General features: G+C 39.8%; 1 protein-coding gene across 1 annotated transcript; it reads left to right on the top strand.

The window, feature by feature from the left end:
* Positions 1-2,378: 2,378 nt before the first annotated feature.
* LOC148045559 (uncharacterized) lies at positions 2,379-26,378 on the top strand. Its single transcript, XM_087717036.1, is given in 4 exon segments — positions 2,379-2,383; positions 6,962-7,399; positions 7,401-8,001; positions 26,232-26,378. Coding segments are annotated over 4 exon segments (1,191 nt in total).
* Positions 26,379-26,846: the final 468 nt, after the last annotated feature.

Here is a 26,846-nt window from a genome sequence, read left to right as displayed (position 1 = left end):
CACACAATATATATACATTGTTGTATTTGTGCTGATAAATAAATAAAGGGAGACTAGTATAGATCTATTTCAAGCTATTTAGCTCTCATCAGCTAGCCATACCCTTACTGGGATTTGAACCTGGGTTGTATTACATACTAGGCAAACATCTTAGCCATCAGGCCACAGGCTCTTATCCATTATGTAAAAATCTAATATATATAAATGTAATGGTTGTTTGTTCAAAATCGCTAATCTCTGAAAGTTCTTCACTGATTGCTTTTAAATTTTGACACAACGTTGCATTCGAATACGCGAATACTTTTATATATGTATATTATATAGATTTCACACCTGTAATAGGTAAAAACATGATTTTTTGTAAAAACATGATTTTTTGTAAAAACATGTTTTTTTGACAACCGTCACGGTTTCGGCCCATCCTCCCTCATCCTTTCTTTAGTGTGTCCATCCATTCATTCAGAGACATGGAAGAGGGAGGTTCTCTATGCAGCTCAGGCATGGGAACAAATTCCATGCCACTGGTAATCTGGAAAGGTGTTAATCCAGTGCTGCTGTGGATCGCATTGTTCTATGCCACTTTGGCAAAGAGTAGCAAGTCCAACCAGTTGTCTTGCTGATAGTCCACTTAACACCAGATGTATTGTTCCACCATCATATTGGCCCTCTCCACTGCACCGTTTGTGCTGGGATGAAACGCTGAGCTGAGTCCTTGTGTGGACCCAATTGATCTCAGGAACTTTCTCCAGAATTTGGCGGTGAACTGAACTCCGCGGTCTGAAATGATCCTTTTGGGTATCCCGTGCAGGCGATAAATGTGTTTCACAAACATTTTCACTAATTTCTTTGCAGACAGCAACCCCAAGCAAGCAATGAAATGTGCCTGCTTGGAAAACAAATTAATAACTGTCCAAATTACTTTATTCCCGCTGCTATCTGGGAGTTTGACGATAAAGTCCATTACAATCTCCTCCCATGGTTAGCTTGGGCTGGCCACTCATTCTAGTAGTCCAGGGATTTTCCCAGGCTGTGTTTTCATCGTTGGGCAAGTAGCACAGCTTTTTACGTAATCTTCCATCTCCGATCTCATCTTTGACCATCGAAATTGACACTTGGCGAGGTGGAATGTTTTTAGGAATCCAAAGTGGCCTCCTAGTTTTGCATCATAGCTTTGGTGTAGTCTCAACGTACAGTTTGGACCCCTTCCAGGCTAAGCTCATCGTTAGGATGTCCTTTTTATTGTTGAACCACGGGTCTGTCAGAAGTGCTGCTTTCAACTCTGTGATCAGCTTATCCTGGCTTCGGGTGGTGACCTGGGCCACCTGTTGGTGGGAGGAAGAAATGATGGATTGAACAATTTCTTCCTTCTTACTGTCATACAGCAGTTTTCTTGACAAAGCATCCGCCAACAAGTCCTTTCCTGCAGGGACGTGTTTAATTCCAAATTTAAACCTTTGGAAGTATTGTGCCCAGTGAACTGTTTGGGGGATAGTCTTTGATGGGTGTGGATAGCTTCGAGGTTTTTATGATCAGTCCAGATCTCGACTGGCATATCCCCTCCTTCCAGGAGATGTCTCCACCTGAGCAGGCTCCACCTGATCTCAAATGCTTCTTTCTCCCAAATGGCCCACCTACTTTCAGTAGTGGTGAGTTTCTTGGAGATGTAAGTGCATGACAAGAGGTGGCCCTCTCTATTCTTTTGTAGTAGCACTGCAGCTATTGCTATATCACTGACATCCATCTGGATTATGAATGGTCACTTGGGGTTGGGGTGTTGCAGTATGGGCTCTTAGGCAAAGAGCATTTTAATTTCTCAAAAGCCTTTTGACAGTCCATTGTCTATTTCAGGGGTTGGCTTGCTTTTGGCTTCATTGGGGAAAGCCCCATTTTTAATAGCTCAGTCAATGGGAGGGCAATTTCCGCAAATGTTGGAATGAACTGCCTGTAGAAATTGGCAAATCCAAGGAAGCTTTGTTGTTGTCTGTGAGTGCTTGGAGGTTTCCAGTCTAACATAGCTTTCACTTTTCCTGGATCCATTTCTACCACCTTGTTGGAGATGCGATAACCCAAATAATCTAGTGAGGTCTTGTGAAACTCACACTTCAACAACTTTGCGTATAGCTTGGCGGCCAAAAGTTTTTTCAGGACTTGCCATACCAGCTTCATGTATTCTTCTAGGGTCTCAGAGAAGATCAAGATGTCATCTAGATAAACGAGCACTCCGTGGTACAGGTGCTCATGTAGCACCTCCTTTATGTACTGCATGAAGACTGAGGGTGCTCCTTGTAGCCCAAATGGCATGACTTTGTACTGAAAACTGCCAAGGGTGTGTGTATGTGTTAAAAGTGGTCTTCCACCCATCTCCCTCTCTGATCCATATGCGGTAATACACCTCTCTCAAGTCCAGCTTGGTGAAGATCTTGCCTTTTGCCAAGTGGTTCACCATATCTTTCATGGTAGGAAGGGGATAAGTGTTCTTTTTGCATACCACATTCAAGGCTTGCAGATCAACTCAGAGATGAACCCTGCCATCTTTCTTTTCTCTGAAGAGCACTGGGGCTGCTACATTCAACTTCGCTGGTTCCATAAATCCTCATTTCAAACTGATGTTGATGTACTTCCTCAATTCAACCATCTCTTTGGGAGACATGGAGTACAATTTTGGCTTTGGTAATTTGGGTCTGATGAGGCTATGTCCCCAGTCTTAATCCACCATATTTCCTTTACTGGACACTTTTCACAAGCACTCCCAAAACAGAGTACTTGAATTGGAGACTACCAAACAATCCCAGAATGCTGCTTGGGCATTCATCAATCTTGTAATAATTAATATGGAATTGTTCCATACAAATGATATGTTATTGTTATTTTAAAAAGAATGCACTCCTTTAAAAAAACAATAAATAGGGCCCAGCTCACTCTTTGCCTTTCCCCTTCCACCATCTCCACTGCCAGCCAGTCTTGGGATTGGCACTGCTGGCTCCCTGCCTCCACCACTCTACAGCATCTTTCCTCCCCTCCCCAGATGGAGGCAGCAATTGGATTAGCTTTGGGCCAGCACAGCTTTTTATGGCTAAGAAGGAAAGTGAGGCATATTCCAAGCCTCTTCTTAATCAGTATTAAAGGAATTGGAAGAAGCTTCCTCCTTCCCACCTTCTTTCCTTCCTGCCTTCCCTGACCATGACCAGCCTAGTAACACCTGCCTACCTTCCCTCCCTCCCTCCTTCCCCCTAGCTTTGCTGCAAAGACCCCTGCATCCCCCCACTAGCAGCAGCCTTACTTTAGCTTAACCTTGAAAGCAAAGATACAGAGAGCAATAGCAAGGACAGGCCGAGGACCCTTTATAGGAAAGGGGAAATCTTCCCCTTGAGTCCCTGAGGAATAATGGGAAAGGAAAGAAACTTAATCTCTGCTCACAGGAGTTCTTGTTTCATTCCTCAAAAGGTTCCTGGGATTTAATTTCTGCAACTTAATTTTGAAGGGATAGAAATAGTAATAGCAATAGCAATAGCAATAGCAATAGCAATAGCAATAGCAATAGCAATAGCAATAGCAGTAGACTTATATACCGCTTCATAGGCCTTTCAGGCCTCTCTAAGCGGTTTACAGAGAGTCAGCATATTGCCCCCAACAATCTGGGTCCTCATTTTACCCACCTCGGAAGGATAGAAGGCTGAGTCAACCCTGAGCCGGTGAGATTTGAACCGCTGACCTGCTGATCTAGCAGTAGCCTGCAGTGCTGCATTTAACCACTGCGCCACCTTGGCTCTTGACACAATCACTTAACTGAATCATGAGTCCTCCCCTCATGAGAATTTCCATGTGAGTCCTTCCCACATTCACAGGAGCAGAGCAGAGGTTCAGCCTTCGCAGGCCCTGCAATTTTTGGCTTGCTTGTCCCATCTCTTTGGGATACCCTGAAAACTGGTTTCCGGAGTGGAGACATCCAATTATGGCCAGAGGCTGAGAAGGTTATAGAATGCAACTCCAGGGCTAGTTGTGCTTGGCACTGGAGCATTGAGAGGGATTGGCTCACTGCTGGGGCCCATGCAGTAGCCTCAAATCCAGGAAAGTGGCGTTCATCAGCCCGTTTCTTGTGTGAATGACTAGTGGAGACAAACATCATGGATGACTCTTTAAAAGAGGTACAGCTCTTCATACAGACCTCTCCTTGACATCAAGTACACACAGGTGAGAGGGAGGTGACAAAGGTCAGGAACTGAGTGGGGCACAAGGCTCCTTTGCTGTCTGATTGGCTGGTGGCTACTTGTCCCTTGGAATGAAATGCCCAGGTCAAACCATCCCTTGGAGAATGGGCTGGGACAAAGGGCTAGGAGTGGAAGGCTCAGGAGCAATTGGCAGTAGAGAATTGCTGGCAGTGGGGCAGCAGAGGAGGACAGCTAGATGTGATTGGGTGATGCCAAATGTCCTAAACCATTCAGGCTTGCACTTCCATCTTTTCATCAATGTTCCTTGGGATTATGTATATACTACTATATTTGCAATAGAAAGTATACTTGTATCTAAACTAATAACTGCGTAAGTTTCAATTTTTTTGTCAGTGTGTAAGAAATTATGAGCTGGGATAGCCACAACAACAAATCATCCAATGGGAACTGTTTGATGACTAAGAAACAGAGGAGATGGCTCAGAACCTAGGTTTGGCTTAGCTTGACTGAACTGTGTGTGTGTGTTTATGTGTGTTTGTGTGTGTGTGTTTGTGTGTGTGTGTGTGTGTGTGTGTGTTATGTATGTATGTATGTATGTATAGGTGTAGGTGTAGGTGTAGGTGTAGATGTAGATGTAGATGTAGATATACATAGATAGATTAGATAGATAGATAGATAGATAGATAGATAGATAGATAGATAGATAGATAAATTGATAGATATTTGTTTTCTGAGATTTTCGCGGGTGTTAGTATGTAGGTCTTTGGTTATTCGGATTTTCTCCCGCATAAAATTGGAGGTGTCTTGGCGACGTTTCGACAAAGTCTCATTCGTCATCTTCAGGCTTCGTGCTTCCAGGAGCACTGTGAGATCTCGGCTGTTTCTTCCTTTTAACTGTCAGTGGGAGTTTGAACTGATTGGGTGGGAGCTTGGCTGTGTTGTGATTGGGTGCAGGTGTGTTCTGATTGGTTGGGGGTTTGTGTTTCATGTAAGGATAGGAGGGGTTTAAAGTGGCTGATGGTGCAGTTGCAGTCTGGCTTCTGGTCCTTCTGAGTATGGGCCTGGTGTCATTCATCATGTTAGGGACTCGTTTATCAATAAGGGCAGGCTTCCAAATGACTGGCAAGTGGGAGGTATCGTCCCGCCTGTTCATGCTGTGTGGGCGTTTTTCTATCTCAATGGCTTCTCTTATTATTATTATAAATAATCATGAAACACAGTATGAAACACAGTATGTAAATCATCAAAGTCTAAGGCATTCCCAGTAAGCAAGATAGCACAAGGCAGACAACAAAAGCTCTAGAGCTGGCACATGCAAGCCAGTTTGGGAGGAGAAAAGTATGCACTGGTCATTGTAGATGACTACAGCAGATTTGGTTTCTGCTATTTACTAAGGAGTAAAATAGAGGTGCTACAGAAATTTAAGCAATGAGGGAGGGTGGACTTCCGTTGCGCATGTAGCCTGAAGAAGCTGCTATCTCTAGTAGCTACAGTCCCGAGATCGCGTTATGCTGTCTGGACAGCATTTATCAGCTGTCTGACAGATTGATTACCCCTTCTTTGGGTGAAGAAGAAGGGGGAGAGCTGCTGAGCTTGGGAAGAGCTCCATTAACCCCTGCAGGAGATAATTCTGGGGTCCTGAAGGTGTGAGCCCCCCTGCAACTCGGCAAACTCCGCGTCTGGGACTCATTCTGCTTTTTTGCAGAAACCATGGCACATGTTCATTCCCGCTCAACATTTGATTTACATCTGAGTTCAAAACAGGCAGAGCAATACCGGAGAATTTACAACTGTATGTATAAATAAACTTTAACTCCATTCCTTCTACTAAAACTAAAGAGACAAAAAATAAAATGGCGCCAAAGTCTTGAAGGCAGGGTTGTACTATAATGTTACAAACTACTACACAGTTTAAAATCACTTGATTGATTTTATTTTATTTTATTTTATTATATTTATATATGCTGCCCTTTTCCCCCGAAGGGGACTCAGGGCAGCTCACAATTCAAATCAGGGAAGGGGGGTACAGACAGAAAATAAAAGACAATACATAATTTAAAAACACACAACAGTCATACCATTCGAGACGGGGGCAACAACTCTTTAGTCCCAGGCCTGTCGGAACAGCCAGGTTTTAAGGGCTTTGCGGAAGGCCTGGAGGGTGGTGAGGGTTCGAATCTCCACGGGGAGTTCATTCCAGAGGGTCGGAGCAGCCACAGAGAAGGCTCTCCTCCGAGTAGTCACCAGTCGGCACTGGCCGGCGGATGGAATTCGGAGGAGGCCTAATCTGTGGGATCTAATCGGTCTAGTGGAGGTGATTGGCAGCAGGCGGTCTCTCAAGTACCCAGGTCCAATACCATGAAGGGCTTTATAAGTGATGACTAGCGCCTTGAAGTGTATCCGGAGACCAATAGGCAGCCAGTGCAGCTTGCGGAGGATAGGTGTTACGTGGGTGAACCAAGGTGCACCCACGATCGCTCGCGCGGCTGCATTCTGGACAAGCTGAAGTCTCTGAATGCTATTCAAGGGCTGCCCCATGTAGAGCACGTTGCAGTAGTCCAGTCTAGAGGTCACAAGGGCACTTAAAACAGCAGTGATTTATTAGCAAGCTACAAGAGTAATAATTGGAATAAGCGGTTTGTCTGGACTTAATAATTTGGTGGAAGATAAGCTTAACTGAAGAAATGGCTTCAAAGCAAGCTAAAATAACAACGGCTTCCAAAAGTGTGGGGAGTTTCCCCGCTCCGACAAGTAAATTACAGTCATTACTGCCCCCCCCATCCCCCTGCTAGAGAACCTTTAACTCAAGAGGTGCTGCAAAGAGTTTTAAATGATGCTTTAAAAGACCATGCAGCCGCGTTAGAACTTAAAATACAGAAAGAGGTTTCTGCTGCCTTTAAGGAGGTCTTGGAAGATATTAGCAGGCTCGTTCAGATTCATAACCAAGAGATCAGAGAAGATATTGTAGACGCCTTTAAATGCTTATCTGGCTACATATCCTTATTGGAGGAAAAAGTGGAAGAAGTAAATGAGTCTAATATTAATTTGGCAACTAAAATGGACGCAGTCCAAAGCAAGGTTTACGATGCAGAAAATGACATCACAATGCTGCAGTATAGGCAGATGGAATTCACACTGAGAATAAGGGGCCTTAAAGAGAATAATCAAGAAAACCTGAAGGAGATTCTTTCAGAAGCCTTTGATCAATTGATGGGCAGGTCAAGAGGGGACTGACTGGCAAATAGACAAGATATATCGCGTTAATTCATGGATTGCCAGACATAAACAACTTCCAAGAGACATTGTAGTGTATTTTGCCACAAGGGACATGGGAAACCTGGTACTACAAGAGTCTTATAAAACCAAGTTGCAGATTGCGGGCCAGGAGGTGATAGTTTTGAAGGAAATCCCACCCAAAATGCTAAGAGCTAGAAAAGATTATGCATTCCTAGTGGATGAACTCAAAAACCATCAGTTACAATACAGATGGGAAGCTCCAGCCGGATTAGTGGTCAACTACTTGGGACAAAGATATCGTCTCAACTCAGTTTGGAAGGGCAGAGATTTTTATAGCAATGTACTAAAGGCTGGACACCCCTCACCTCCAGGATCCAGAGAAAGGGAGCAAGAAGGACAGACCAGACAGCAAGATACTCAAGGATCATTGGAGGTGGCCAAAGTTTGGAACCCTCTGGCAGAGTCAGAAGGATCCAAGGAGCAAAGACAAACCCAAGCGGTTACCAGACGTAAGGAACAAGAACTAAAGAAGCAACAAGTTCAGCAACAAACTCAGACAATGGTTCAAGAAGCCATAGATACTAGCTCAGAAGCAGTGGGAGGAGCCAGGCCGAAAACCAAACTACAGGATTTCCAGGTGGCTCTTAAAAAGCTTCAGGGAGCTAAAGATGATAATTAAATTCTTAACTTGGAATGTCAATGGCTTAAATTCACCACAGAAAAGGAAAAAGATAAACCATTATTTGAAACAATTCATGAATGATGTAATTTGTCTGCAAGAAACACATATTAGAACAAATGACCAGAAATACTTGATGAATGCAAGACTTGGACAACATTTTGTGGGCTCCGCCTCAGAGAAGAAAAATGTATAGTTATATACCTAAGAAAGGATATGAAAGCTGACCTAATTGAAGCAGACTCTCAAGGAAGATATATTGCAGTAGACTTATTACTAGAAGGGAAAAAGATACTTTTAATGGGAGTATATGCCCCTAATCAATAACAAGAGAAATTTTACAAGAAGCTCAGAAATAAGTTAATACAATGGGACTACAGATCTTGCATATTAATGGGTGATTGGAATGGAGTTTTGGATACCAAGAAGGATAAGAAGGGTCTTTTGCAAAATATCCAAATGAGCAAAACCAACTAAGTCTTTCTTCGATATGATGGAAGATTTGGAGTTAAGAGATGTCTGGCGAGAAAGAAATGTTAAAGAACAGGACTTTACATTTTTTTCTGATAGACATCAATCTTTCTCTAGGATTGAATTTATACTAACTACAAATGATTTGCTTTCTAAGGTAAAGAAGATGAAGATATGTTCCAGAGCCTTAACAGATCATAACCAAGTTTGGATGGAATTGGAATATGGGAAGGAATCTAGAAGGTATTGGAGGTTAAATGAAAATTTATTTAGATAAGAGAAAAATGTCAATGAATGTAAAAAATTGCTGAGAGAATATTTTGTTTTTAATATGAACAAGGGTGCATCTATGGAAATAGTTTGAGATGCAAGCAAAACATATGTGAGAGGAGTCCTAATAAATTTAAATAAGTTACATAGATGTAGACAGGGGGAAAAAGAAAGGAACTAGAAGAAGAGATTAAGAAGGGGCTTAGCAGTGAGAAGATGGACTTTCAGGCTGTTCCTGAATCTCTATCTATACCGAAGCATCTGGACGGTCCCTTTTTGGACCCAAGCTGTCCCGAAGAGACAGTGAAAGGTAGGGGGAGATCCAGTGGTCCCAGAGACGTTCGCAAAATCTCTGGGGACCCAGGAAAAACCTCCTTTGCCAGTGACTTCTGGACTAGCCTCAAGGCTATTGAAACTGCAGACAGCCCTAAAGAAAGAGAAAGTGTTTCCAGCTGGTAAGAACATTTTATTGTTTAGAGAGAAATGGACTGCCTAAAAATTCAAACTAATTTAAATTAAAGAACAGAAGAATCTAGCGGCGATTTTGATCCTTTTAACTGGTTTTGGACGGTGGTTATCCTACCTTTTAAATGTTATTCACATGGATAATGGATAGATTACTCCAACATCTCCTCTGATCTTCTGCAAGCGGGCTGTAAACCAATTCACTATAATTTGGCTGTTTACATCTTGACACTTTTATTGCTTGGCTGTATTGGCTTAAGATCTGATAAAATTGCACAGCTTTCAGTCTGCTTTTACTTGCAAATACTTCATAGCTCTCAAGAAAAAAATACTAACTGCGTATAAACATGGCGTCTATTCAAGCGTCTATTCAAGTGATTTTTTTCAGCACTACAGAAGCTGTCTGACACAGAAGATAGAATTCAGAGAAAATTGGATTATTTGGTGTTTTTGGCAACAGAGTATGAGGAAAAAACTGAGAATGTTTTTCAAATACAAAATAAGAATGTTGGAGATAAAGAACCTGAACTTGTTGATATTTGTGATAATTGGTTTACCTCTGAGGGAGGAAAGAATGGAATGTTTGAAGAGGAGTTAAATGGACAGAAAATTCACTTCAAAAGACAGGGCGCAGGAGGAGTAGGAAGCATCAAAGAATTCATAGTTTATGAAATACCATCTGCAAAAGATTTGATACCACTACTGAGAATTAAAGAGAAACTGATAAAGGAAATAAAAAGAGGGCGGCAACATTATATGAGAGGCACTACAGACAAAAAGGTGCAAAGATTTCTTCGTATGGACTTGCTCATAAAGATTTTGGAGAATTGGACCCACAAATGGCAGCAGATATAAGACTGTTCTGTTATTGGAGAGATACAGGTTGATAGATGGAAGAGTATAATTCAAAATTAGCTAAACTTAGTTAAATCCATTTGCAATAGGTATAGATGAATAAAAATTGATAATGATAGTAATGTATACAATGTTGAGTTGATATGATAAGTAATAATTGGATATGAGAAGGGAAGGTTAGAAATATATTTGGACTATATATAAAGATTATTAATAACAATAATAATTATTATAAAAAAATAAAATAAAACTATATACAGTTAAATCTTAACTAATAGGGGGAAAATGCTATGATATAGGATATAATTAAATAAAGAAAGGAGAATGATAATAAATTATATACATGGAGGATTAGAAATCTTTGGTATTAAATATTATGGATGTTTAGCTAAAACAGGATATGAGGACTTAATGTTAATGGATGATTTTATAAATAAGTAAATGAAATGCCAGCATGTGGCTATGGATTAAATTTTTGGTATAGTTATACATTTGAGTTAAGACATTCAAATTAATATGAATTAATGGAAGAGATGCACAAAAACTTTTTGTAACCAGCTGATATACTTTTTTATAACATATGTTTGTTGTGTTTTTTTGTGTGTTTTTTTTATTGTTGTGTGTATATATAAGTATATATACAATAGAGAGATACAAAGTGTGTCTGTGGGGGGAAATATAGTTAGGATAGATTAGCAAAGGTAAGGGAATAAGAAATGATACTAAATTATATCTGGGTTGGCAGAAGTACCATCCCAAGGAAACATAAACTGAGATTTAAAATAGACACACCAACAATAGTAGAAAAAGAAAGGGAGAAAGGAGGAGAGAATGAAAGGAAGATGGGGGAAAGAAGAAAGAGGTAAGGAGAGGAGGATGGAAAGGAGAGAAAGAGGAGGAGAGAGGGTAGAAAGGGGAAGAGGAAGAGCAGGAGTAGGAGAAAGGTACGGGAAGAAGGGAGGGGAAGGAGAGGAGGAAGGAGGAAAGTAGAGAAGGGAGAGAGGGAGAAAGGAAAGGGAAAGGAAAGGAAGATGGAAGGGAGAGAAAAGGAAAGAGAGAGGGTAGGAAGGGAAAGAGGAAGAGTAGGAGCGAAGGAGAGGCAAGGGAAGAAGGAAGGGGAGGGAGAGGAGGAAGGAAGAAAGCAGAGAAGGGAGAGAGGGAGAAAAGAAAGAGGTAAGGAGAGGAGGATGGAAAGGAGAGAAAGAGGAGGAGAGAGGGTAGGAAGGGGATGAGGAAGAGCAGGAGTAGGAGAAAGGTACAGGAAGAAGGAAGGGAAAGGAAAGCAGGAAGGAAGGAAGTAGAGAAGGGAGGTAGGGAGAAAAGAAAGGGAAAATATGGTGGTGTTATAACAGGAGAAAGGGATGGTAAACAAAGCAACCCAAACTGTATATTATAACCTATTAAATGAAATAATAAATGTATAAGAATGATAAATGTTAAAACACTTGTAACCAAACGACATGCTATATGTGATGATGGGGGTTTTTTCTGTTTTTTTTTTCATTGTTGTGGGTATGTGTTGTTTATGTAACAAAAAAAATATAAAAAAATTATAATAAAAAAAGAAGAGATTAAGAAGAACGAGCAGGAGTTAATATTAAATCCAGGAGACAAGAAGTTAAAAGAGGCAATTACCCTATTACGAGCACAATTTAATATGTTGATGTCAGATCAGGTGGCTACTAATTTGTTATATGCTAAACATAATACTTTTTGCAATGCAAACAAACCAGGTAGATGGTTAGCATATATGACCAGGAAGAAACAAAATTCTTGTAGCATACAAAATATATATTATAAAGATAAAGAAGTTTATCAACAGGATATGATCCAAAAGGCCTTCTTATAATTTTATACAGGATTGTACACGGGTGATAAAATACAAGGCTTAGATATAGATAGATACTTGGACAAAGAAAAAATACCTATAGTTAAGGGTGAGCAAAGGGAGAGATTGAATCAACCAATAACTTTGGGGGAAATCCTCCAGGTAATTGAACAGTTAAAGGCTGGGAAAGCACTGGGCACAGATGGCTTGACAGCGATTTACTATAAAAATTTACAATTAGAAATGGTAGAACCCCTTAAGAAATTATTTAACAGAATCCAAATGGAAGGGAAGGTACCTCCATCTTGGAGAACAGCTTTTATATCCCTGATACCCAAAGAAGATCAAGATCTTAGTCAGCCAAAAAATTATAGGTCTATATCATTACTCAACACAGATTATAAAATTTTTGCCAAAATACTAGCGAATAGGTTGATGTTGGTTATTCAGCAGCTGATTCATAATGATCAAACTGGTTTTATACAAGGGAAACAAATGAGAAGTAATGTAAGACAAATTGTTAACATATTGGAGTATTTGGGAAAGAATAATCAAGTCCCCGCAGTGCTTATATTTCTAGATGCAGAGAAAGCATTTGATCGAGTGAATTGGCAATTTTTAATGAAAACAATGCAAAAGATGCAAATAGGAGAATACTTTCTACAATCAATCAATGCAATATATCAGGAACAAACAGCACAAATCATAGTCAATGGAAGCTTAACAGAATCCTTTAAAATCGAGAAAAGTACAAGACAGGGTTGCCCCCTATCGCCATTATTGTTTATTATAACTTTGGAGTTATTGCTGAATAAAATACGGGGGTCAGATGATTTACAGGGAATTAAGATTAGGCATCATGAATATAGATCACGAGCATTTGCGGACGACTTGGTTATAACTTTAACCCAACCAGGGAAATCTACTAAGGTCTTAATGAATATGATTAATCAATATGGCCAAGTATCTGGGTTTAAAATAAATCTAGGGAAAACAAAGATGTTAGTTAAAAATATGAACACTAATCAAAGGGAAGAACTAGGAAGAATAACAGGATGTGAGATAGTTAAAAAGGTTAAATATTTAGGAGTTTATATTACAACATCAAATGGGAAACTATATAAGTATAATTATGAACCATTATCGCATAGAATACAGGTAGAGATGAAAAATTGGGAAAAACTACAATTGTCTTTGTTAGGAAGAATAGCAGCAGTGAAAATGAATGTCTTGCCTAAGTTTTTATTTCTTTTTCAAATGATACCAATACTTAAAAAAGATGCAAACTTGCTTGAATGGCAGAAGGGTATTAACAAATTTGTTTGGGCAGGGAAGAAACCGAGAATAAAACTTAAAATAATGTAAGACATACGTGAGAGAGGAGACTTGAAAATGCCAAATTTAAAACTATACTACGAAGCAGTAGTTTTATCAATAATTAGTGATTGTATTGATTCAACAGAGGATAGATTACTGAATATCGAGGGGCATGACTTGCTATACGGCTGGCATGCTTATTTGATATACGACAAGAAGATGGATAAGACTTTCAAAAGTCAGATATATAAAGGAATGCTTTATCGCGTGTCTGGAAAAAATATCAACATAAATTAAATGATAAGATACCTATGTGGGCAATTCCTAGACATGCAATAGAGAACATAAGTATAGCACAAAAACAGGATGTAACCACATATAGACAGCTTCTTACTATAGAAAGAGGTGTATTATAGCTAAAACCCTTGAATGTACTAAAAGAGGAAAAGGTAATCCAAACATGGTTTCAGTATGGACAGTTGCAGACCAGATGGAAAAAAGATCAGAAAATTTGTATTATGCAAGACAAGGACAATCTACTAAAACAAATTAGTGATCAAAGTCAAATGCATATAAAAAGGTTATATAACGTTCTAATAGAAATGGATTCTGAAACAGAATTAGTTAAAGACTGTATGATAAAGTGGGCACAAAATTTTGAAGAACCAATAATGCTGGATACATGGGGAAAGATATGGGTAAGAAATGGGAAAAGATATGGGTAAGAAATGTAAAACTCACGCAAGCCCAAAACCTGAGAGAGAATTTTTACAAGATGTTTTATAGATGGCACTTAGATCCTAAAAATTGGCTTGCATGTATCCGAATTTACAACCTAAATGCTGGAGATGTGATTGTGTTGATGCTACATATTACCATATAGGGCGGACTTGTAAAAAGGTTAAACCATTCTGGATAAAAATATGGTGGATTATGCAAAATATTTTTAAAAAGAGGATAACGTTTACCCCTCAGTTATTCTTGTTAGGTATAACTACTGATTGTACTGTTATAGAGACTAATTTGATTTTGAACCTAACAACAGCAGCAGGAGTATTGGTGGCGCAATACCTGAAGAAGGAAGATTTGCCTACTATTCAAGAATGGACATTAAAAGTAACAAACTTAGGAGAGATGGTTAAAATATCAGCATATCTTAAGGATTTTTCAGATGAGAAATATAAACTGGAGTGGAAAAGATGGATTGATTATATTCAAAATAAATATGGGACTAAGAAATTCCAGATAGCTTATGACTGAAAAAGCAAGGAATGACATAATTTGTTTAGAGTTAGCTTAACAAAAGAGGGGTTAAAGTACAAGTGAAAGATGATGCTAAAGTTTCTTTTAGTTTATTTTAGAATATGATTGTTAAAGATTTATGCCCTGTATTTGCTCTGGGAAGTTGCGGGGGGAGGTTGGAGGAGAGATGGGTTCGGGTGGGGAGAGTGGCAGAGGGGAGGTAAATATTTGTAAAAGCTTTTTAAATTTTCAATTAAAAAATAAATTTAAGCAATGAGTAAGCTTCATAGAAAGGAGATCTAAACAACAGGCATGAGCTGCAAATTGACAGAGGTTCAGAATTCATGGCAGCAAGTTTTTAACAGTGGTTGGGACAGTTGGGAATAAAACACAGATGCACAAATCTGTACACAGCAGCTGAGAATGGCATAGCTGAGCATGTGTTACAAATAATGAAGGACTTATTGCTGGAGGATTCTGGTCTGAGCAGGTCATATTGGGGTGAAGCCATGTTAACTGCTAATTATTTAATCAATAGACTTGGAGTTCCTCAATTAATGATACTCCATATGCAGAGTTATGTGGGTGAAAGCCATCTCTGGTGTTAAGGGTGTTTGGAAGCAATGCATGGGTGCATATTACAAAAGCAATTAGGAGAAAAGATCAACCAAAAGCTAGAAAGCTTAGGTTTATAGGCTATGAGCCTGGCTCAAAGAGCTATCGCTTTAGCAATGGGAGCAAGAGACTAGTGATTTCTAGGTCTGCTAGCTTTGCAGAGCAAAATTTGAACAGAATTGATGCAAATTTTTGGAATGATCCACTTAGTAGCTCACTTAGTGATGGTAACACACAGTGATGGTGTCAGCATTCAGGGAAGAAAAACTGAAAAAGAGCAAGAAAAGTAGTCAGGAGAAGATGATGGCTTGGATATGAAGCGAGAGAGGGTTGAAACACAAGAGCAGTAAATGCCATGCAGGTTAGAGCGATGGAACAAGGAGATTCCACCTGACAGGTATTCTGCTAATGAACTTTGGGTGAGGACAAAAGTGAAGCCTGTGATCAAGAGATATATCAGTCAGCAATTGGGAGCTTATTATATCTGTCACAGTGGTCCAGACCAGAAATAGCTTGTGCAGTAAGCATCTTAAGTCACTTTACTGTTGCACCAACGCAATTGCATTGGATGGGTATAAAAAGGATTCCCAGGTATTTCAAGGGAATTGTGAACTTGGGTCTTCAAATAGAGGTCTCTAAAGAATATTAAGTTCTTCATTTTTTGTCTATTATAGTCATAAAAGAAGGTATTTACATGAATCCTGCTTAATTGTGTGTAAACTTGTGTGCTGGTTGGATTGCTGCAAACTCTAACATTTTTCTTTAGATCTGGCCTAGGCAATCAAAGGCATGGGCCTTTACATATGGTCTTCCAAAACACCCAGAGAGTGTCATCAATATTTGCTAACAAAAAAGGAAAATGTTAGTAGTGTGACTATGCTCTTATTGAGATAGTTTAAAACATAGGGATTGGTAGAGTTGGCCTTCCAGAAGTATCAAACACCCATTCCATCTTTCTTTCCTAAAATTAAAAAAGAAAGTTTGACATGCCATTTTAAAGGGGATGGATATATATTTGAAATATTATCAGCTCTTCTAAGAAAGAATAGACCAAAAAACAAATGACATGTAAGTCAATGCTACTTTTAAAGTAATAGAATCTTGCAAGTCTAAATGTGCTTCTTCCTCCCTCCCTTTATCTTTGTATGAATTAGGGAGGGGGTTTTGTGAGATATTTATTCATGCTACTTTCTTAGGATAAGTTCAGCCCCTTTTATCTGACTATTGCCTTGGTAGCAGCTCTTCCTCCTGTCCTTCAAGGCCATCCTACAAATATTCAGGAAATAAACATTCATTTTGTCTCCGATCCAATTACTGCCTTTTGTGCCAAAACCCATCACAATTATCTTAATATTAAATAGTTACTCTTGAAATGCAGCTGATAGAATATCTGTAATTAGCAATAGCAATAGCATTTAGACTTATATACTGCTTCACAGTGCTTTACAGCCCTCTCTAAGCAGTTTACAGAATCAGCATATTGCCCTCAACAATCTGGTTCCTGATTTTACCAACCTTGGGAGGATGGAAGGCTGAGTCAATCTTGAGTCTGGTGAGATTTGAACTGCCAAATTTTAAGCAGCCAGCAGTCAGCAGAAGTAGCCTGCAGTACTGCATTCTAACCATTGCGCCACCACAGCTCAATTAGTTACATTACACATTTATTATGCCCCACTTTGATAAAAGGTTGTATGCCCCCAGCACTATTTTGTATTATCTTCCAAATTTTGGATTTGGAAGACAAAAGATGGTTTGTTTTCTGCCCCAACTGTCAAACATGTCAGGTATGTTTGATAAATTCCAACTATCATTTGAGCTGCCACTTTCTCCTTCTCAAGAAAGAACCCTAGGAGAATAAGAGGGAATTCAAAAGGCAGGAATGTGGCTTGTTGGATTTCCTCATTTCTCTTATCCTGAGTTGAATGTTGAGGAAATATATTTCACTGGATCACTATCATCCATTGATATTGCTTGATGTTTACAATTCTGTTTAACTCTTGGAGCCCAAGATGGAGAAAAAAAATCTACTAAGATTTGTTTGCTGAATAACTGTTACTTTATAGCAACAAAGTATGCTTTGTTATAGAACTGGTTATAGAACAAGTATATAGAACTGTGTATTTCTGTCAGTTTGCAGCAGTAAATTGTAAAGTGGGAAGTAAGATAGTATTAATTAAAACAATATTGGCTAATCTATATTTTAATATACCAATAATGGCAATGATACTCCTGGATGTCATTAGCTGAAGTTCTCTAAATAGAAAGAGGAGGAAGAGAATCAAAATTAAAACAATAAATAAACTAAAAGGAAGGATGAGATAGGGAGAATAATTTGAAGATGAACTGGGAAACACAGATGCTTATATGGGGATTAGAAATAAGTGAAACTTTTAGCCTTTAAAGTGGAATGAGTAAGCACCTGAGATAATCTTTCCATAACTATTGAATGCAGAAGGTCAAACACGCAGTTATGTTTTTGCACCATATTAACCTTGATAGATATTGTACATACGCCTGAAAAAAGTTATTTGCTTAACTTTATTCACCTAACTATAGTGAAGAATGCACAACAGTTTTATTTCATTCTGGTTGAGCTGATGTAAACCTCTATTGTAATGTGATATCTGGAAGGCTATGATTTACTCGAAAGTAATAAGATACTACTTTACAGTGACTTTATATGTTTATTTATTCTAAATATTCTTATTTACTAATAAGCTATTTGCTGTAATATACTCAAAGACAAGTTAATGAGGATAACTCAGCTATATGAGAGGCAGAATTACAATACTCAGTATAAATTAAGAAGGCTCCTTAACTAACTGAACTGCTAAAATATCCTATGTAAAATCTGGGTCCCACAGCAGCTATTTGATCCATGGAAGCGCAGCTGTCTAAACTTTATTGGTACTAAATGTCATGCTTGTACACAAATTGGATGTCTGTAAAACCCAAAGGTACATCTTGGTCTGTTAGTGCTATCGTGTACAATCACTTTCCCCAATAAGATGTGAAAATTGAAATGGAAAATGTCAACAAACTTTGGACACAGAAAGGGCTGGGGAAAGCCCACTGACAAGCCACAGTGACGAAAATTTACTTTGAGTTGTAATTAGTGACACTATTATTTTTGTTTGCTGCTGCCAATTAATTTAGTCTGTCAAACAGAAAAACAGCAACATTCACATGATAATTTATATATGGGGAGATGAGCTAGCAAAGCTGTAGCTACAGCCAACAGAATTCCCCTGGAGCACTTAAAAGATAAGATAAAGGGAATGGGGGTGTGCATGGGGGTAGGTGGGAAGAAAGTTAAACTGTCCTTGTTATAATTGTTAATGCTGATCGCTCAAGTAGAAGACAGGCTGATTAAAACTCCAAAGGAGCCTCTGGCTCGCTTATATCTGAGTCCAAAATGATAGAATCAGAGGAGTTTATTCATACCATTAAACCCCGGAGAACTTAATTGAAAGAAGAGCATAGCCCGGACCTTGACAAGCGGGAGGTCACAGTAATTGCTGCCGGACATATTTAACATTAAGATAATCAGGCCATTAATTACCCTTTGGATCATTAAATCAGCCAGTTGCAAAATGAAATTTCTGCCTCTATTACTCACTTGAGAGACCACAGGGGTGGCTTTTAATTTATCAGTGAGCTTGTGATACAAAGGATCAGGCATGTGGAAGGGGGAGAGATGGGGGTTTGCTTCAGCAGAAGCAGGAATATCAATCCGCCATGCTTGATGATTGTGGCAAATTAACTAGGTAAGATAACCTCAGCTTCTAAAGGCAGAAGCTAGAGGTATGTAAATAGATGAGGGCAGACAGGGAGATCAGAAGCTGCACACCACTTAGCAGGATAATAAAGGAAATCATCCTTGATTATCAGTGCTAATTTGGACACTGCCGGTAGCTTGTTATGTGTGTTCTGAGTAGCATTTAATTAATTCAATTGCTTGTTAATGAGGGAAGTGACATGTGGGGAGCAGATGCCACCCAATTGCAGATGGGGTCTGGTCAGCCCATCACAATAAAGTATTTTTGTTCTGTTCTCCCTTACCCCAACATCACAATCGGGTAAGGTATCAAACATGGATGATCATTCAGAAGGGACAGAACACTGACCTCATCAGGCAAAGATGGTAAGAAATGAAGTCTGACAACAATGGAAATATAGGTATTAATGTTCCTAGAGGTACTTACAGCCTTATGCCAGAAATTCAAGGATAATGTGATTGTATCACTGCTGATCTGATTTAACAAGGCAACTAAAGATTACAACAACATATATCTAAGGTAGTATGTCCCAGTCATTATTCCCAATTAAAATACAAATATGCAAGCCCAATCTTAGAAAGCATTAATTTCTGGCATGGTTTGGTCTCAAATGTTACCCACTGTCTTTCACTAAGTAGCCTCAAGGAGAGCTTGAGTCTACAGATCTGCAGGAAAAATAATGAGACTGCCTTCTTCAAATAACCTGTCAGGGGCCTACAAACTTAAACACTCAAAGAGGCTTTTGGACCTGTTTCCCACAGAAAAGAAAACACAGGGAGCCACAAAACCTGGGTGGGCATGGCCAACTCAACATCACTCACTCCCACACAGTCACATGATCCCCCAGCCACAACTACCCAGGTTTTGTGACTCCTGGTATTTTTTCTAGGAAACAGATAACTCTCTTTCTCCTCTCTTCCCCCCTCCTCTCTCTCTTTCTCTCTCTCATTCTCTCTCTCTCATCTCTCTTTCTCTCTCTCTCTCATTGCTCTCTCCCCCTCATCTCTTTCTCCCCTCCCTCTTTCTGTCTCTCTTTCTGTCTCTCTTTCTCCCACTCATCTCTCGTTCTCTCTCTCATTCTCTCTCATCTCTCTGTCTCTGTCTCTTTCTCTCATCTCTCTCATTCTCTCTCATCTCTCTCTCTCTCATCTCTCATTACTCTCTCATTTCTCTCTCATCTCTCTTTCACCTCTCTTTCCCTCTCTCTCTCATCTCTCTCTTTCTCTCTCTCATCACTCTCCCTCTCTCTCGCCCCCTTTCTCTCTCTCATATCTCTCTCCCACTCTCATCACTCTCTTTCTCTCTCCTCTCTTTCTCCTTCTGTCTCTATCTCTTTCTCCCTTTCTTTCTCTCTCTCATCTCTCTTTTTTCTTCATCTCTCTCCCCCTCTTTCTCTCTCTCATCTCTCTCTCCCTCTCATCTCTCTGTCTCTTTCTCTCTCCTCTTTCTCCTTCTGTCTCTCTCTCATCTCTCTCATTCTCTCTCTCATCTCTCTCTTTCTTTCTCCATCCCTCTCCCCCCTCTTTCTCTTTCTCATCTATTTCCCATCTCTCTCTCATTACCTCCTTGCAGCAAACAGCCTGATTAGCACAAGAAAAAAAACTGCCACCCAGCAATTCGCCACATGGAGCAAACAGCAAGTTTCACTTTCAATTTCTCCTGATCATCAGCTGTTACAGGCTGCAACTTATTGAAGCCTCTGCAAGCCCCCGTTTGCTGCAAAGAGATAAATTGCTGGGAGACAGGGTTGGGGCCAGTGGGTACATTCAGTGTATAAGATGCACCCAAATTTTCACACTCTTTTAGGGAGGGAAGATGCATCTTATGCTTTGAAAAATGTGGTAAGTCAGACCCTACAAAAGTACACAACTTGATCCATGATTTTTCTCTCTCATCATTATCGTACCTTTCATTTCACATTCCTATAATAAAATAGCCAATCATTCCAATCATCTATTTCTTTACTTTTACTTTACTTACTGTGAATACAGTATCTTATTTGTGAATGCGTGCTTTTGATATTTAACTGACAGCTCTCATTCATTCATTCATTCATTCATTCATTCATTCATTCATTCATTCATTCAATTTCTATAGCCACTCACTTCAGTAAATGACTCCAGGCAGCTTACAATTCAAATATATATATATATATATATATATATATATATATATATGTGTGTGTGTGTGTGTGTGTGTGTGTGTGTGTGTGTGTGTGTGTGTGTGTGTGTGTGTGTCTGTGTGTGTGTGTGTGTGTGTGTCTGTGTGTGTGTGTGTGTGTGTGTGTGTGTGTGTGTGTGTGTGTGTGTACACACATATATATTACATAAAACACCAAAACATTTTAAAGGAATAAAAACATCCAAAAGAAATATACACAGCACCTGAAATATTTGACCAGTTAGTAACACAGCCAGGAAATGAGGCTCTTTACACATTCAGCACCCCAGACTTGGGAACATAGCCAGGTTTTTAAGGGCCATACAAAAAGGGGTTGGGGCAATTCCAATCTCTGAAGGGAGGATGTTCCATAGAAGGAAAAAAAACCTGTGTGGGGAAACAGCTTCTAGGCCCTGCCAGCCACCTTTCTTTGGTAAATGGGATCTGCAGAATGGACATTCTGCTTAATTGGGTTGGATAGGTAGAGACTCTTAGAAAAAGGTGATCCCTCAAGTAATGCGGTTCCAAGCCTTATAGGCATTAAAGGAAACCACCAGCATCTTGAATTGCATTCAGAGATACACCAGTAACCATTGGCACCTATTACTGCACAGTGGCATTCTGCACCAGTTGAAGTTTCTGAATGCTCTTCGGGGCAGCCCCCATGTAGGGCATGTTACTATAGTCTAAACGAGCAGTTACAGGGTATGAGTTAGTGTGATCAGGAAGAGATCTAAAGCTAGATGTCATCTGTATATTGATATCTCACCCCAAACCAATGGATTACCTCACTTAGCAGCCTCATGTAAATATTGTCCCATTCTGTTTCCAAGGGGGACAGAATGTCAGAACTGCCATCATACACTGAGTTTTGCATTTACTAGCTGCCAGTCTGCCATGTACATGGAGGGAGGGAGCCAGATGAGAGAGGGGAAGCCTCATTGCACATTTCCAAAATACCATCTCAAGGTCAAAGTCCTGGGAATGGCTAACCATCAGGCTACCATTGAAGAAAGTTACCAAAACAATCTATTGAAATAAGATTAAACAATAAGGGACTATCAATGGGGAGGAACGGGCCAGGGAAAGTTAACAAGGAAAATCTGGTGTGTGAATCTTTAGTTCTGGCTTTGCTATACTGTAATCCTCTTGGCTTTTAGTAAAAGTACACCTTTCACTACAAATGGAGTTGGAGGTCTTTCTTTGCTAAGGGACCAAGTCAGGGCAGGCCTGTCACTCACATCACCTTTCATGACTGAGCCCTCACTACTGTCACTGACTCTATTAGAAGGCTGGAATCCAATGTAGAGCAAATGCAACTACGCAACCACCAAGGCTTCAATCAGACAAAGTAACAGGTTTTCTGAAATAATTTGTATGCTCCCTCTGGAACCCATTTGGGCTCATCAGTTGCCTGCTACGGATAGACCACCAATGAATAGTCTGTCCATAGCAGGGGAGAAATCAAATCCCCCTCAAATATGGAACATGCTCCCATTGCTCCAACAGGAAAACCAGATCTAGTGTATTATCACTGCTATGAATTGGGCTGTGCATAATTTGGACCAGCCCCATGACTGCCATTGTGACCACAAACGTCTCAGCTGTCTCTGAGCCTGCACCTAGGTATGGCAGGTTGAAATCCCCCAGGAGTCCAGTGAGCTTCACTGCCAGCCCAGCCATGATCTCTCTGGTGACCAACTTAAGAATCAATCTCTCATATCTGGCAATCTGTCAGCATTCCAAGTAATGTACCCATTGAAAGGAGAACTCTGAGGCAGGCAACTTCTTTCTAAATCCACCTGAAAGGTGATTTCAGCCACGTTTCCATCACCCACTGACTCTCAGTGTGGTTCTGCAAGGACTCCAAGGGGGAAGTGCCCACACCCACAGGGGCTTCACCTTGCTTCTCCATCTCCACGGGAGAGGTAGTGATTATGAGGGGAACTAGACAAGGATGTCCACCATTGCCATTATTATTTATATTGACACTAGAGATTTTGAATGGAGAAATATGACAAAACAAAAAGGTAAAAGGTATGAGAGTCAAGAAAGAAGAATATAAATTACAAGCATTTGTGGATGATTTGGTATTTATTATGGAGGATCCAACAGAAACAGGGACAAAACTAGTTGAAATAATAGAAGACTATAAAGAAGAGCCGAGGTGGCACAGTGGTTAAATGCAGCACTGCAGGCTACTGCTAGATCAGCAGTTCAGCGGTTCAAATCTCACCGGCTCAGGGTTGACTCAGCCTTCCATCCTTCCGAGGTGGGTAAAATGAGGACCCGGATTGTTGGGGGCAATATGCTGACTCTCTGTAAACCGCTTAGAGAGGGCTGAAAAGCCCTATGAAGCGGTATATAAGTCTACTGCTATTGCTATTGCTATTGCTAGTGGGTTTGAAGATTAATAAAGAGAAAACAAAAATTCAGGTGAAAAATAAGACCGAAAAACAGAAAAGAGAGTTGATGGGGAAACTGGACATACAGGTGGTGAAAAAAGTGAAATATTTGGGTATCCAATTGACATCAAGGTGTGCAACATTAGAGGAGAATAACTATTATAAGGTGAGAAAACAAATAGAAATAGATCCGGAAAGATGGAAAAACCTACAATTATCATTAATGGGAAGAATAGCTGTAGTAAAGATTAATATATTACCAATATTGCTATACCTACTCTAAACAATACCAATAAAATTAGAGAAAAAATACTTTGAAAGTATGAATAAAATAATGGGGAAATACATATGGCAAGGGAAAATAGCAAGAATTAATATAAAAATGTTGCAAGATGCAAGAGCTTGAAGTGGATTTGGATTACCAAACTGGGAATTGTATTATCAAGCAGCGGGACTAACTTGGGTGAAAGAATGGATCTTACTGAGAAATGCAAGATTATTAACATTAGAGGGCCATGATTTGCAACTAGGTTGGCATGCTTTTTTGTGTTATGGTAAAAAAAAAACAAGGGATTGATATAGGATGGTTTTCACAATTGCAAATACAATCAAGATATGAAAAAGATAAAAGGGAGTATAGTTTTAACTTGGGAAGTTCAGAATTGGCTAAGATACTTATGGGAATGAAAGAAAGAATAATCAAGAAACTATATAGCCATCTATTAAGAACTAGGCTAGAAGAAGAAGTGGTTAAAGATACAATGGTAACTTGGGCAAAGAACTTTGACTACACGATTGAGCTAGAAAAGTGGCAACAACTATGGGAAAGGAACTATAAATTAACCATGTCAACAGTTTACAAATAAAACTTATTCAAAATGTTTTATACATGGCACATGGCACGGGAAAAATTAGCAAATATGTTTAAAGACTAGTCAGTGAAATGTTGGAAATGTCAACAAGCAACAGATTCTTATTATCATATGTGGTGGACATGTGCAGAAGCAAGGAAATATTGGACTAAAATAAGATTATGGCTAGAGAAAATGTTACAACAAGAAATAGAATTTAGACCAGAGATATTTTTACTAGATATTATCCCAGAGAAACTTAAGAAATAGGATACTTACACAATTAAGAGCCTTTATTAGGACTTATCTAGTGGCGATACGGGCGGCAAAATATGTGCATTTTCCCGCTCTTATTGCATCCACAGAATCGCGCCCAGTCGCCCTGTTTAAGATAGCCTGTTCCCTCTTGAAAGGGAGGGATGCGGACGAGCCTCTACAGGGTAGAGCTGAGGAATTTGTTCAGTTTCTGTCGGATAAAATCGCTCGGATTTGGATGGACCTGGACTCCACTTGGATAGAAGGTCTTGATTGGATTTTATGGAGCGAGTTTCAACTTGTCGCTCCTGAGGAAGTGGACAAGGCCATGGGAGCGGTGAGTGCCTCCACCTGTTTACTGGACCTGTGTCCCTCCTGGCTGTTGTAGTGTTATGGTTTCTTTTTGAGGTTGTGTCATCCTTGCAATTAATAAACACTGTCACTCTAGTTTGCAAAACTAATCTTTGTTTTCACTTCTTTCCAGCTAGCAACAAGCATCCAGAGAGCACCTGCGTAAACAATCCATGCCCTTCTTTATAAATAAGCTAAAGCCTTTGAAGTGCAAGGTCAAAATGATCAAAGGGAAGAAAGAAAAAGCAATGTTTCCAGGTCTCAACCTCCAACCTCCAAGTGGCAGTGTAACTTCTTTTCCATCTAAGATTGCTACCCTCTTTATATACTTCTTAAATCTTGTTTATGTTTCAGGCTTTGGAAGAAATAAAGTTCTTAAATGAAACCAAATAAAAAGAAAAATCCATCCCAACCAATATTGTAGAAGTAAAGGAAAGAATTTAATCCATAGATAAAAAAAGAAATAGAAGAAGAAAATCTGAAACTTTCACTTTAAAAAGTAAAAAATATTCACAAAACTTCCATCGATAAAAAAAATAAAATAAAAAAGATAACATACTGTTAATTCTGCCGCTTTTTTCCTTTTCTTTACCAATTTAATTTAACTTCAATCTTTTTTGGGCTGTTTTTTATAAAAATAAATTTTCTTCACCAGATGGACACACTTTCTCTTTCCCCTTTTCCTTCCATTGTGGAGCTGTCCCGACTTCAGCAGTTTGAGGCTGTGCTTTTTGTCGCTGGCTGGAAGAGATTCTCTTGGATCAAACAGGGACTTTGCGATGTCCTTGAGATCAGCAAGATGTACTCTTCCCTGTCACCATCTCTTTGGGATGGTTTAGGTCCAGATGGACCATCCAGCGGCAAAAGTATCGACTGTGATCTCAAAGCCCCGAGATTGCACATCATATCATTGAGACGTCAGCTCCTTTCTCACCACTTCTTCTTTAGGGGTCAGCGGAGGATCGGCTGTGGAAGCACAGCCCAGTCACCATTCCCCAAACCTGGACAGCGCTACTCCCACCTCCCCAGTGTCTGAGCTGCAGCAAGTTAAGTGCCACTTCAGCGGTGCTTATCTCCAGCCAGGCTCCAAAGCACATGGAGCAGAGAGCAGCCAGCCCACAGAAGCAGAGACCGTCTGCCATTCATGAAAGACATGCTAAGCCAATTAGCAAAAGGCAAGGTGTTCACCAAACTCGACTTGAGAGAAGCATGCTATTGCATAAGAATAAGAGAAGGGGATGATTGGAAAACAGCTTTTAACTGACTTCTTGGCAGTTTCCAGTTCAAAGTCATGCTGTTCGGCCTGCAAGGAGCCCCCACAGTCTTCATGCAATTAATAAATGAACACCTATACAAGGGGGTCCCAGTTTATCTAGATGACATTCTCATGTTCAGTGAAACTCTCGAAGAGGATGTGAAGCTGGTGTGACAAGTGCTGAAGAAAATCCTAGATACCAAGCTCGACGTGAAACTGTCAAAATGTGAATTCCATAAAACCTCCCTAGATTACCTTGGCTACAGGGTTTCTAGTAGAGGGGATAAAATGGACCCAGGAAAAATGAAAGTGAGAAATTAAAAAGATTCTGTATAGGAGCCAATTCTTCTCACCAGACCCTGAGAAACAGTTCATTATTTAAGCAGATGCTAGCGATGTAGCTGTAGCAGCTGTGCTCTTACAAAAATACTCACAAGTACAACTACTGTATTGTGCATATGTATCCAAGAAGCTTACTGAGACAGAGAGGAGGTGGGCTGTTTGGGAAAAGAAAAGCTATGCAGTGCTCTCTTGGAGGCATTTCCTTTTGAGGTTTAGACTGATCACAAGAACCTCAAGGCCCTAAAAACCCATAATACTTCAGACGATTTAACTTCGAGCTGAAGTACATCGAAGCAGGGA

The sequence above is a fragment of the Thamnophis sirtalis genome, unplaced genomic scaffold (genome assembly GCF_051295495.1).
Source record: "Thamnophis sirtalis isolate CommonGarterSnake01/CBP01778 unplaced genomic scaffold, rThaSir2_p1.2 scaffold_5, whole genome shotgun sequence".
NCBI lineage: Eukaryota > Metazoa > Chordata > Lepidosauria > Squamata > Natricidae > Thamnophis > Thamnophis sirtalis.
Note: the sequence above shows the minus strand (reverse complement) of the source record. Positions and strands in the feature narration are given on the sequence as shown.